General features: G+C 45.8%; 1 protein-coding gene across 1 annotated transcript in view; it reads left to right on the top strand.

Moving 5' to 3' along the window:
- The window catches only part of T3dh (Type III alcohol dehydrogenase), a 55,467-nt gene extending 41,793 nt beyond the window's left edge, over nt 1–13,674 (top strand). Inside the window, exons 10-12 of the mRNA XM_089556721.1 lie at nt 1,500–1,596; nt 7,827–7,984; nt 12,851–13,674. Coding sequence (XP_089412847.1) covers nt 1,500–1,596; nt 7,827–7,984; nt 12,851–12,934 — 339 coding nt within the window. The 3' untranslated portion in view covers nt 12,935–13,674. The remainder of the gene's footprint in view (nt 1–1,499; nt 1,597–7,826; nt 7,985–12,850) is intronic.
- Nucleotides 13,675–14,203: the final 529 nt, after the last annotated feature.

Below are 14,203 nucleotides of genomic sequence, written 5' to 3'. Positions count from 1 at the left end.
AGTACGAGACATTGAAGGCCACCCCTAAGCACACCCCACTTTCACTGTGTCACACGGTTTCACAGAGCTGGCGTTGCCAGCAGGTACCCGAGGCCGCGCAGTCGACATGTTTCCGCACAAAAGGGGATCGAAGAGTTTTTGTCATTACAAGTGCCACTTGCAGACGTTTGGCATGCAGTTGAGTATATCAAAGTACCAGCTAAATTGTAGTTCTATATACTGCGCAGTTTTTCCTATACTTTTCCACAGTATTTTCAAGGGGATGATCGGTGTGTTTGATGTAGCAAATTTCATTTCATTTATTTCATCCCGAGGGCATTACATAAGGAGGAGGCAAATTAACATGATGTATATTTCCTGAACATGGGAAAAGGTGAAGAGAAAGATATAAAATACAACGAAGGCTAGCAGAAACAAAAGCAAGAAAAAAAAAGATGCAGTAAAGAATGCAGAAATATATCTAAGTGAAATAGCAGCAAACAAGCAAGCGCAAGAGAAACAAAAATTACGCTCAGGCGCAGAAATGCAACTAAACGAAGTAACAAAAGAATACAAAGGGGGCAGTCTATTCAGGATGGCTGAAGTTTTAGCTTATTACAGAATTGATTCTTATCTGTGCATTCGGCTATGTTTTCGGGTAAGGAATTCGATAAGACAGTTGCATGAGGGAAAAATGAGCTACTCATTGCTAGGGTGTGGGTGGAAATTCGTGCTAGAGACTGGCTGTGGCTTAAACGGGAAGATCTTCTTAGTCTGGGTTCGACTGTACCTCTTTTGCAACACCTGTGTTATTGACATGGGTATAACAGAGATTCATGCATTATTGTTATTTATTTATTTATTTCATAAATACTGCCGACTGCCCTTTGGCAGTCAAGGCAGGAGTGCACAAAGGTAAAAAAGCAAATTACAAAGTAGTAACAACAAAATAACAGCAGCAAAGGGCGGTTACAGTTTGAGGACATAAATTCAGTAAGACCAACGGGAAGCAAAAAAAGTACAGGCAAATCGTCTGACGTCAACCAGACTGAGTGAACAGAATAACAACAAAGAAACCGAAATACACTGTGTACTAGACGCGCTGCTGCTATACATGAGACGAAACAGCAGACAAGAAAGATTCTGAAGATACCAGGTTGGTGATATTGCTTGGCAGTCGGTTCCATTTGGAAATGGTGCATTGAAAGAAGGAAAAAGAATATGCTTTTGTTCGGCATCGTGGCATCAAGATAGTCCTTTCGTGTTTGTTACGAGTGGGGTGTGTTGTGTCACATTGCATGTAACCCTGAAAATTCAGTTTTATTTTATTATGTATGATATTGAACAACGTTTTTAGTTGGTTATAACTGAATGAGAATTGCATGTAGCACTGGCTGACTGCACGGATTCTCCTTGGCATGTGCCCTGCTGCCTCTGCCCTGCGGCAGTGCTGTGCAGAAGAGCAGCAAGCGTACAGTGTGCATGGTGCCAGTGACCCCCCCCTTCCCCCCCTGTTGCAGCCCCACGGCCTGTCTGTGGTGATGACCTCCCCGGCCGTGTTTGAGTTCACGGCCAGCATGTGTCCCGAGCGGCATGTTGAGGCTGTCAAGGCCCTTGGTGAGTCTGCCCCCCCCCCCCCCCCAACTTTGGTGGTACTAGTAATGGCCTGGTAGTATAGTGTACACATTGCGTGAATTGTCCAGAGCCCATTGGGCTGATGCCACGTGCACTTTTTATTGCGTAAGCGATACTGCGCCAGGTTTTGAGCCATCGCGTAGCCCCCGGCGGTGGCCGAGGTCAAAGAGATGGAGCACCGTTGCCATAGCAACCGTTTCAGCTGCGCTCCACCAGGCGGCAGGACCGTCGCTGCGCTGCCGCCGCTCGCCTTGTCGCGCACTCTCGACGCATGTGTCGGAATGTGGAGAGAGGAGGAAGCGGGAGGGAAACGGGGAATAAATGCGCGCCTTCGCCTCGGGCAAAACAGTTGCTGCTTGCTTACGCAACTTGCCCGGTTTAACCTGAGCTAAACCTCAGCTAATTTTTTGCAGATCCTCTGATAATAGGAATGGTGAACTGGCCCAACTCGACATTCTAGCTCTGCTTTGAACAACAAGTCTTATTATTATCTCACTGCTTTGAGTGCTCCAGCAGATGTGGCCACCATTTGCAGCAGGTGGAGCAGTGTCTGGCGGCCACCCAGCAGCTATAAGCACCTATATGTATGTAGCAGCTGTATATTTTTAGGAATGGCAATTCTTGACGAAGGCTTGGCACACTTGCGAACTCCCTCCTTTTTTTTACAGTAGAAACCTGGCCTGCAGCAGATCTGCCATCAGCTGTAGTTGGCCTGAACGACTTAGGGTTTTATTATAATCGTGATAATACTTCTAAAATTTTCTTGTGTCAAACTCCTCCTCGTGTTCTATTTATGCAAATAATGTGAATGTCATTTTCCCAATGTTGTGTCATTCTTACTGGTGTCTGTAACAACAGTTGTATTAAAAAAAATGCAAATTTTTCTGCCAACGCAAAATTTCATGGAAAATGCTTAAATCTGCGATTTTTCATGAAATCACAAGAAACTAGAGGCCTGATTCATCAGTACTGATTGCAAAATCTTGTCGGCTAGGAAATGGTGGAAGACATGCTGCCACGCTCGCTATTCTTTAAAACATTGTTTGCTGCATTCACTAGTTGGCATTGAAAAACATCCTATCTGCTAGGTGAAGTAGTACGCTAAATTCACCTGAAATGAAGAAGTCAGCACCAGGTCATCCACAGCCTGAGAAAAAGCGGCACATTCACAATGTTACACAGTTGTGCTTGCCATACCTTGGCGACATCACGAGTGGTTACTCAGGCTTGCTCACAAAAGTTAGGTCAACCTACAGGCTCACTCAAACTCAACAGGCCCTGGTTCGCTTGAACTCATGAACTCAAACTCATTTAGGCTCAAAACTCATTTGCACTCACTCCAACTTGCGACTCATCTGATGTGAGCCACATGTTACAACTCACTTCGACTCATTGCTCATTTGGGCTCACTCATTTAAAGTCGCGACTCATCAGAACTCATCGTCATTTCGTCTCATGACTCTGGACTCGCTCATCTGTGGTTACTCACTCACTTTTGGTATTACTCACACATCCGTTGGCTCAATTTCATGGCTGCTGTGTGCCAGCTTTGCTGGTGTGTTTCGAACAGAGGTGTCAAGTAACATGTGAAGCTTCAGAAATCGTAAGATACAGCTGTTACCACATTTACTCGCATAATTTGCACACTTTTGTTCCTAAAATGAAGGTTTCAAAAAGAGGGTGCACAAATTACGCGCAGATTTCGCAAACATCTCCTAAAGACATATGGTTCAACTCTGCAACTCGTATTCCTCGCTGGCCAAAAAAAAGTAGATGCATACCTCCCCCCCCCCCCCCCCCCCCCCCCACGCCCCTGATCTTTCGTAAAGGATACTGGACAATACACCATATTTACACTATCAATCAGGTGATAAGAGAAATGCGGAGAAAATAACCAATCCCTATATTACAAGAAGGCATTTGACTCAATAGAAACCTCGGCAGTCATGCAGGCATTTTGGAACCTGGGAGTAAATGAGCCATGTGTAAAAATACTGGATGATATCTATGATCTCTCATAAGTATAAGATGTCTTGTGTGTTGTACCTCCCAAGTTCTCAAAGCCTCGCATACCCAAAAGGATCGCAGGGCGTCCAGTACTTGTAGCTACAACTACTCCGGTACTTGGGCCACTCTGTGTTGGACATAAGTGCGTTGCTCTTCGTTTCATCCCGATGCTTCATAGTTGCTCGTCTGCAATAGCCACAGAAGAAACGACACTGATCTCAAACTGCTCAGTTTCTTCTCGCAGTTCCACTTTACTTGGAAAACATGAGAGGACGTCAGCTAAGAGGAGCTGTTTGCCTGGCTTGTACTTGGCGGCGATTGGGAATTTTTGAAGTAGTACTAGCTTTGTGCACTGGAGGCGTATCAGGCATTCACACAAAGGTTTCTTGGATATCATTTCCAGTGGCCTGTGATCCGATTTGACCATCACTTCTGGTTGTCCAAATATGTAATCTTGGAACTTAGTACAGCCATGGACAGTTGCCAAAGTCTCCGTTTCATTTTTCACGTATTGCTGTTGGGATGCAGTTAGCGAGCGGGATGAGTAAGCCACTTAGAGCACGGGCCCAACAGCATAGTGGCTTGCATCGACCAACAATACCGCAGGTTGGTCTTGCTGAAAGTATGCCAGGACTGGTGCTTGCACGGGGCTGTTGAACTACTTTACCAGATCCATGCTATGTCTTTCTTTAAAACCCCTCTAAATGAAGCTGACAGAGCAGACGTAGTGGTCACGAAACGCGCCACAGAGTTGACCTTGCTGAGAAAAACTTGAAGCTCCTTACAATCTCGGGGTGCTGGTACTTGTAGAATGTCCTGGTCGAGGCAGAGTCCCTCTTTGAAGGGAACGTGGCTCGTGTAGTCTACTTGGGGCTGCAGGAAGTGACACTTTTTTGTTTTGAGCTTCAAGCTGTGTTCTCTGCAACGCGTCAGCAACAGGTTATCGTACTCCTCTTGAGTGCTACCCTAGACTAAAATGTTGCACATGGCAATGGCTACAATAGCAAGGCCTTCTACTACTCTGTGCATTTAAAAACTTCTGAAGCTGACACTATAAGTTCAATAAAACTTTTTGCTGGGCGAGTTGGTTCATTTTGCTTGAGGGGATGCTTGTAGCGCGACAAAAACAGACAAAGGACAGAAGACGAACGGGACAAGCAACAACAGTGTGGGGAAGCGGGAACAGGACAAGCGCTTGTCCCGTTCGTCTTCTGTCCTTTGTCTGTTTTTGTCGTGCTACAAGCATCCCCTCAAGCAAAATGACACTATAAGTCATGTGCAGAAACCTGTAGCTGCTCATTAGTACATATTCGTGAGCTTGGCTCGTCTAACTTCAGAACCCCGATGGCGCATCCAAGATGGAAAAAAGAAAGTACCGTGCTCCAGACAAGATGTGGTGCTACGTCTTCCAAGGTTGGCATCTGGCAATGCTCCCTGAGGATAGCCTTGTTCAAAGCCGATGAGTCTAAGCATGTTCCCACTTTTTACAGTGTGGTTTGACCAGGAAGTTGGCTCAGTTATGCCATGGTGGCGTTCATGCATTGTCTGCTGACATGAATGAGCTCAGTGTGCATTTCTTTCCCTCTAGAGTTGGTATAGTAGCGCTACAGAGCGAACCAAGCAGCGGACAATTCCATACTGGAACAAATTTACAAATGAATTACAGACATTTTTTAGCACCACCCACTCACCTTTCGCAGTCACATGCGGCGAGCCTGGTCTTGACACAAAGGATTTTATTAATGAAGTCACAGTCAAGAAATCTTTAGGGAATATGTATTTTTGTGTGCTGATTCTAAATATATGTCATTTAATTACATGTAAAACAATTCCTTGAGGACTTATGCAATTTTTATGCGTGTATTTTGTGAAGAGCTTTGAAAAAAATTTCTTGTGGGAAACTTGCTGAAATGTATGCCGTGGGGTTCTGTCGACACCAAGGAATGCAATAAGGGTAAAATTGTCTTCCTGGCTATCATAGAACTTAAGTTATAGGGTTTTCAAGTTGTCACTTCAGAAATGAGAAGAAAAGTGTGTATTCCTGTTTCTGAAGTGGCAGTACCCTATAACTCAAGTTCTGTGATAGCCAGGATGATAATTTCACCCTTATTGCATTCCCTGGCATCAGGCGAACCCAATGGCATACATTCCAGCGAGTTTCCCGCAGCATAAAACTCTCAGCAAAATACTGCTGGTCTGCTTGCGCAGCAGGGATTGCAGAATATGCGAGTAAAAATGCAGGTAAAAAATAGGGGATGCACAAATCATGTGAGGGTGCAAATTACGCGAGTAAATACAGTGTATTTTTTCTGAGGGGCACTGCTAAACTTCCGTTGATTTGGGAGCACCTGCCAAACATGCTCCACCCCATTCTTATTCTAGTTTTTCTGTCTCGTGCTCCTGATCTGGGGTCACTACCTGCCCTACGTACACGTGTTCCCTTACCACTTCCAGTGCCTTGCTACCTGTCGCAAACGGCTGTTTCCTTCCGAGACTTTGAACGTTACTTTAGTTTCCTGCACATTTCTTTGTTGACCCACCATTCTGCTTTGCCTGTCTAAAGCATTCATTATTCTTTGCAGTTCATCCACATAACCTAGCAGTTGTGATTTTTTCGTTCCTTCATATATTGGTTACTAGAGGGGTTAAAGTCTGATACTTAACTTACCTGTTGCAGTTAGATGCCTGGCAGTCATATTTGTAGCTGTTTATTAGTACTACTAGCCACATCAGTTTCGAGAATTTATAAAGCACTTTTATGCTTGTGCAACATCCCAGCTTTTCAAACCGCAGTGAGTGCATGCAGCCACACCCAGCCACATGATGGTACGTGTGGCTTTCTCGATCCCACCAGGGCACAGCTCATTAATGTGGTATCATTTAGGCGGTGATCTCAGAAAAACTTTCCCACTTCTACGTCACGAAATTTCGTGACTGATCAAGAAAGGTCGTGTGACCTCATGAAGTCATCACAACCTGCCCGAAAAATTCCAGAAGGCCCCCCAGGTTTTGCAAATAGGCTCACCTCAGAAAATGGATTAAGGTGGATTAGTGTGGTATACTAGGCGAGGTTTGTATAATCCCATATGATAATCCAGTGGAAGATACGGGAACATTCTAGAGGGTAATGACTTGCATACCATATAAGGGCAATGGAACTGGTTCCAAATGGAGTTCTGGTGGGAAAATGTCGAAAACATCACACACAGTTGTGGACACCATAGCAGGCAGCCTCAAAGCTGCCGCATTTTAAAGTGATAGTGTTGAAGGCGCCGTTCACCAGAAAATCTGGTGTCGACGTTGTGAGTGAAAAATCGCGAGCATGATTCTGGCAGATGGTTCCCAGAAGGCAACCTGGTAGGAGGCAGGTGGGCCACCTTGGTCACGTGACCTGCCCACCGTGGTAGGTGGCAGCTAAATTAATGATTGGTGACTCGTGAAGAGCAACCTGCCATCACAAGGCAGTGGCGCATCACTTAACCGCTGCACCTCTGCGCCTGGAGGGATGTGACGACTCCCAGGGATCTATATGAATGCAAAGTAGAGAATGACCTTCTGCATATGTTGGGATTAACCCATTACGCTACCATGTCATGCTCTTAAAGAGAAACTGTATAGGTTTTAGAAATCAACGAGCTTAAGAGCGTCGAATGTGTGAAACTTGCAGGTAAAGCATGCCAAGTCTTTTTGGGCTAGCACTTGAAATGGTGAAGTAATCGCCGATTAAAATCTGGACACCCTTCAAGCTTCTCCGCAGTGCACAACACCAAGTGGGGGGCGCATGATGACGTCATTCAAGGTATCGGTACATTTCCAACTCACAAACGCCTGCTTTGAAGGAAGAAAAACCAACACCACCGAAGGCAAACCCTGCCAAGAGTTTTTTGGCAGCATCTAATGAGTCAGGGCAGGGTGTGGCTGACGACTGCACTAATTTGAAATCATACCTTCCGTGGCTTCACACTGAGTTTCTCTGCACTCCTCCAGTGCATTGAGGAGAGGTGAAAAATTCAATCGTCGATTACATCACTATTTCAAATGCTAGTGCAAAAACACTTGGCGTGCTTTACTTACAGCCTACATAGGTTTGAATCCTTGAATATCGAAAAATTCTCAAAAAAGTGCTGCAGTTGCCCTTTAAGGCGGGGCTTAATGGTCCCTTTATAAATGTGGTTAGCAAGAAGGCCCCTTCTTGGACTTCGCAGGGGGAAATGCCACCAACCTGAGGGAGGCGGACGCTGGCCGTGCCCTGGCGGATGTGCTCCGCCAGTACATGCAGGAGATGAAGGTGGACAACGGCCTCACTGCCCTGGGCTACGGCACCGACGACATCCCCGCCCTGGTCAAGGGCACCCTGCCCCAGGTCAGTGCATGCTTTGTGCACACTTGTGTGAGCGGCAGGCTTGCAGCTTTTTCCGAGAGACCGGAGCACTTAACAGTGGTTTCATTGTTCCAGTCAAGTTGAGCACCCTTCCTGTGGCAAATAAGTTGGTTTTTTGTACTTTTTCTTACAAGAGTGAGCTAGGTAACACTTCGTCCGCCGTTTTTGTGCATACAGATTTTGCCATCGATTGTTTTTGCTCACTTTCAAGCATAATGTGCATCTTCAAAACACAAAGCGATTCCACGATCCTTAGGGTGTTTACCTGACACGAGAGCATTTCGATGTTATTATTTCTAACAAATCTCACACTTTGTACGGAATTCTCCACATCGTTGTAAAAATTAACCTGCTGGTCTTTCACGTTCGAAAACTAACAGATTCCCTTTCTTGAGGCCTGAACATACTACTTAGGTGAAAAAAACAATTGGTTTCAGTCGAAACAAAAAATGGCGCCTGAAAGGGTTAATATGCTGGCCACTTTGCTCACGGTACGGTATGCAACTGATTGTTGTACTACTCTTTTTGTGGTGTCACACACAGCACCGCTGTTCAGGTTCTGGGCGGATTGAATTGCAGTGAAACTAACATGCCGCTTTATGTGTATTCTTCAGCAGAGCATGAACAGACCTTTCAGAGATTTTCCACGATATAGAATTCTCGCTAATATAAATTTCTCATGATATAGGCACGGCTTTTGAAAACGGATTAGAAACGGATGCCATTTTTTAGACTTCTGTAAAGGATTTAGCTCTGTTTAACGCTAGCTCTTAAAATTTAAGATGAAGGCCCTACAGGTTGGTGGCAAAGTTCTCAACGTGATTGAGGACTAACTTAATGAAAGGAAACAGTGTGTGGTTGTACGTGGCAGTAAGTTTGAAAACATAAATGGGACGTCTGGGGTTCCACAGGGTTTGTTCTCGGACCCTTGATGTTCTTAATATATATCAGTGACATTGCAACCAATATCTGTTCTCATATTAGATTAATCGCCAATGATTGCGTAGTTTACCAATTGATACGAAGTAACTGCGATACAGAAATCCTGCAGGAAGGTTTAAACCGCATAACCGCATGGTGCAAGTCTTGGGAGCTACTGCTAAACGCTAAGAAATGCTATAATACCATATTCCTGAGGAAAAAAGTGGATAGGTTTCATTCGTATACAGTTGGAACTAATTTACTGAAAAAATTGTGTGAAATAAAGTACTTAGGGGTTTCTATTACCAAACAGCTCATATTCACTCAGCACATTGATTGGGTGATCGATAAAATTACCAGGGGCACTTAAGGAACTTAGTCCGAGTAATGCGAAATGTTGCAATTCTCTTTCATTTGTATTCCTATTTCATTTTGATTGCAATCCAGTTCTGTTCTAATTTTCTGGGTGGGCACAGCAGGAACAACAAAACGCAGACGCAGAAAGAAACACACAGAACGAGGACGAAGCTGACTGTCAACTAAAAATTTATTGGAAAACCCGTGCTTTTTGTTTCCTTGTCAAAATTGTCTTGCTTTCATCTCCCGTGGGGTTCATTCAAGAAAGTTTCTGGATAAACTTTTTTCCATCTGATGCTCACACATTTTCAGCGGCAGATAGATAGGCTAAAGAATGCGGACTACCCCATTTCGATGCTTAGCAGCGTAGCTGAAGGCTTGCTGCGGAAAGTAAAAGGAGTGCAAGGAAGAAAAACTGGACCTCAAGAAGCCAATGGAAGGGAAAAATCAGCAGTAGTTCCGTACGTTCATGGATTGACCCACAACCTCATGAAGATTGGCCAGAGGCACAAGGTCCGGGTTGTTTGCTCTGCACCGAACAAGGCAATTAGCATGTGTGCTCGAGTCAACAGGCAAAAGAAGCAGCAATGCCAGGTCGGACACCGAACAAGATTCAGCGAGTGTGTGTGGCTCATACTATCCCTCTGGCCTGTGGCAAACATTACCTATATACGGCAGACAGGAAGGTGTCTGAATGATAGGACAAGAGAGCATGCATCCTCTCTATCAGGTGCCCCAAGCAGCAATATAGCCCTGCATTGCAGACATTGTAAAGGAAAAAGAAGAGAAAAAAGCATGCAAGTGTGAGCCCAAGTTGCATGAAGTGCAAGTCATGGAAAGGTATGCAGACCAAGTAACACGTGAAATCCTTGAAGCATGGGCGATACGGGAAACAGGACAACAGTGCATTAGCGCACCATCAATAGCTCTATCAAGAAAAGAAATTTCTTTCTTCAAATCTGAACAGTGTTCGAGAGAAGCTAGTGTAACTGACATCAAGAATGGTACGGGGCTAAAACCATTGATAAAAAGATGGAAGAAAAGTAGGTGATGTACTCCACGTATTGTAACGTGACGAAAATTGAGAGGCATAAATGTGTTCAACCTCCCTCACCGCCGCAAGGGACCATAAAATCAAGATTCACGAAATTAACGGCAGAAATTAATTACTGTATTTACTCGCGTAATAGGCGCACTCGCATAATAGGCGCACTCGCATAATAGGCGCACCCCTAGTTAGGGCGCGAAAAATCATTTTTTTTATTTCCGCGCATAATAGGCGCACCCCGAACTTGGCACTGTGATCAATACTGTATTTACACGATTGCAAGCCGACGCCTCGCCACCCCCGCTTCCCAATCTTTATTTTAACAAAGTTTTTGCTGAACTGACTACTAGTCCCTACTAGTGCTGCTGCCGTCGCAGCTGTTGCGGACCCATAGTACGTACAACGACATCGCGTAGAACAGCCGCACACAGTTTTCAGGGATGCTCACTTTAAACGTCTGTTTGGAAAGCTTCATCTCCAGCCGGAAACGTTCCCGACTTAGGCCCGCGAAAACCTCGGCGCTTGGAGTCGCGTACGAAAATTTCGGGACGCCGCAGTCGCAACTGCCGCACTTCTCGGCCACGTCGTATTTTCCGACCTGCCGCACGCTTGCCGCGTTCGAGAGCAAACTCCCAGCCGTGTAGCTGTTAAGGTGCTTGCCCGTCGAGCTAAAACATCAACGCTCCGCGGCAAAGCCGTAAACCACGATAACTATCGCGCTACCGCAAATCCCGGCACTTGACAGCAACAACAACAACAACAAAAAAACGAGCTGGAGATGCTGATGGCGATATAGATAGCGAAAGCTCGCGGCGGAGGAAAACGATGATGATGATGATGATGAGCTTGGCCTTGGGCGGCGTCTGGAAGCTCCTGTGCGCGTGTGCGGCCCATGGTGCGGCCTCCGCGATCAAGCGCCCGTTGCGCGCAGCCGGAGCCGATCGCGGAGGCCTCGGCGCGTGCATTCCGAAAGTTTCGGTGCGGCCCTTACACGGACCTTTTTTTTTTTTAACATTTCCTTCGCGAAAACGGGGTGCGGCCCGTACACGAGTGCGTTTACGCGGTGTGTTCAATTTTGCGAGTCGAAAAGTTTCCGGAAATTTTACCCCGCGTAATAGGCGCACCCCGAACTTTAAGCCGGATTTTCTGGAAAAAAAGTGCGCCTATTATGCGAGTAAATACGGTACATGAAATTCTCTTTTTCCCGAAAACCAGCCTTAGATGGAATGCGCCCCCAGCGAATGTGGCAGATGCCAGTGGCAACATTTTTGTCCGTTTGCTGAATGAAGTGCAAATGCTCTGCTTTCTCCTTTTTTTTTGTCCATAAGATCTCTCTTTGGAAATTTATTATGCTTTTATTTACATCTTTCTTTTTTTTTTCAGCTAGGCTATTTGAAATGTACAACTCACGTTATCTACCGCACTGTGACACCTCCTCCTCTGCTATATTGCTGTGGCAATTCTGGGCGAAATGTAAATAAAATATGATGGTCGATTTGCGTAGTGCGGCCAAATGCAAATTCGGTGCGCTATCAGTTCAGTTTTCACTTCGGCTCCGGTGTTCAGATTAATTGTTCACGGAAGGCAGCTGCTCGGATAGCGATAATAGGCGGCATAGCAAACCTCACTCCTAAACGAAAAACAAGAAATACCCGCAGTACTGAACTGTGGGAAATACCTCAAGCACGCACTAACTATGGTTACCAGTTGCTACGTAATATGCTCCCGTCGCTTCTAAATAAACGAGTTTCATAGCCACAATACTGTCTTTTTTTGTAAATATATCATAGCCACAATAATTTCACTTTCTACCTTTTTCTGCATTGCACCGTACATTGTATACTTCTTTAAACACTCTCCTCATCTTGTAATTGTCTTTGCTTATCTCTTGATTTTGTACCAGATCCTGATGCGTTGTGTTTGTATTCTAGTTTTGTTGCCACTGCCATGTTTTTAGGGGCTGTGAACCCCGTCAAGCCCACTTGGAAGCTTTTTGTTCACGGTCCTCAGCATCTGTAATGTTGAAAAAAAAAAAAAAGTTAATGTCCGTATGTGCGGAGTTATTCATTCTCCACGTTCAGAGACCCCTGGAAGTCCTACCACTACCCCTGGTTCAGTAGTGCAGCTGTCAAGCAATGCGCCAGTGCCCTTCTATGGCAGGTGCTGCCGGCGGTGAGACTTGGGTGGCTTGGGTTGCGATCCAGGTTTCCCTTCCCGCGCAGCTTCTCACGATTGATTGAGCTGCAGCCTGACACTGTGGGCAGGCTCATTGGTGGGCAGGTGAGCAGCGTGCCACAGAACTGGCTTAGAAACAGGCAACAGCTAAATGCCGATGAGTTATGAGTTATCAGCGCTCTTTCCTGCCCCTTCTTCGTTTCGCTTTCGGGCTTCTGCTTTCGCGCTGTTTCATGTATGTCAGAATGGACCAACTAGCCGAGCAATAAGTTCTGCTTGATTATCCAGAAATCTGAGATAATGAAGTGTGACTGAACGAGTGGTTTGTCTTGCCTTGGCTTGCGCAGGAGCGTGTCACCCGCCTGTCGCCGCGCACACACACCGAGGAAGACCTGACCAAGCTGTTTGAGGCGTCCCTCACTGTCTACTGAGCACAGCTGCAGCAGGCGGTCATGCCAGGCACGCACAGCTGGAAGCGCAGCAGCCCCCAACAGGGCCATTTGTTGCTGCAGAGTGTTCAGCCAGGCCGGAATGAAACTCGAACATTTCTACTTTGACAACACAATATTCCTTTCCAGTCGGTTTATGAACCTGTACTTCGGTAGACCTGTTATCCAGAAACATGGCCCCGCCGCGGTGGCTACGGCACTCAGCTGCTGACACGAAAGACGCGGGTTCAATCCCGGCCGCGGCGGCCGAATTTCAATGGAAGCGATATTCTAGAGGCCTGTGTACTGTGCGATGTCAGTACACGTCAAAGGACCCCAGGTGGTGGAAATTTCCGGAGCCCTCCACTACGGTGTCCCTCATAACCTGAGTCGCTTTGGGACGTTAAACCCCAATAAACCAAACCAAACCAGAAACGTGCATCAGGCTAGTTGTATACTGCAGCTGAAAGCTCGCAGTTGAGATATTTTGTTTTGTTCACAGGTGATGTTTGTGTTTCATTCCAGCCTGACTGTATGATGGAGGAATGATAAGGAAGGCCATGAGCTGCCTCAAAGTTGTCTGGTTTGGCTGCCACTGCCATTCCAGGTTTCTGTCTTGGCTCTGAAGGAAGAGGCTAGAGGTTTAATCTGGTGTCGTGATTTTTTTTTTTTTTTCACACACTGCTCTGGTATTACAAAACTGTCTTGCTTAAATAAATGGCACCTGTCTTTGCCACCTTCTATCCTTTGCCTGCTGAATGCTGTTGTCTTTAGGAATGGACCTCCCTGTGGCCAAAACCTACAGCTTGCTCTCTATGGTCAGTGTGTGCACAGCCCATGGACACTGCTTGAAGAAGTATGGACACTGAATTTTTGCTTGCATATTTTCTTCTAGACATACGCGATCACACCATGGTGTTCCCCTACGACTGCTAAAAACTGCTAATTGAGTTTCTTCTTGACGCTGTTTCGGTTTCAGGAACCGATCGCTGGCTGCGACACATTAGATGGCTTTGGTTCATGCGAGGCATGAAGTCACCTGCAGTACAATCGCTGATATGTTGTTTTAATTCTCTACAATGCTTAAGTTAGCCTGCTTGTAGTGCTGGAATGACAACGACCATCAGTGGTTTGTACTGCAGTTTTTTTTTTTCTTGCCTTCACACACTTTCCACAGCACAGCCATCATTCGATTGATGATACCAAGACTGAAACAGCATGAGAGATGACATTCTAATAAAACATCAACAATTCGAACTCGGTTCATTAGAA

Source organism: Amblyomma mixtum, chromosome 1, assembly GCF_055824585.1.
Source record: "Amblyomma mixtum isolate Tamu chromosome 1, ASM5582458v1, whole genome shotgun sequence".
NCBI classification, from domain to species: Eukaryota; Metazoa; Arthropoda; class Arachnida; order Ixodida; family Ixodidae; genus Amblyomma; species Amblyomma mixtum.
Note: the sequence above shows the minus strand (reverse complement) of the source record. Positions and strands in the feature narration are given on the sequence as shown.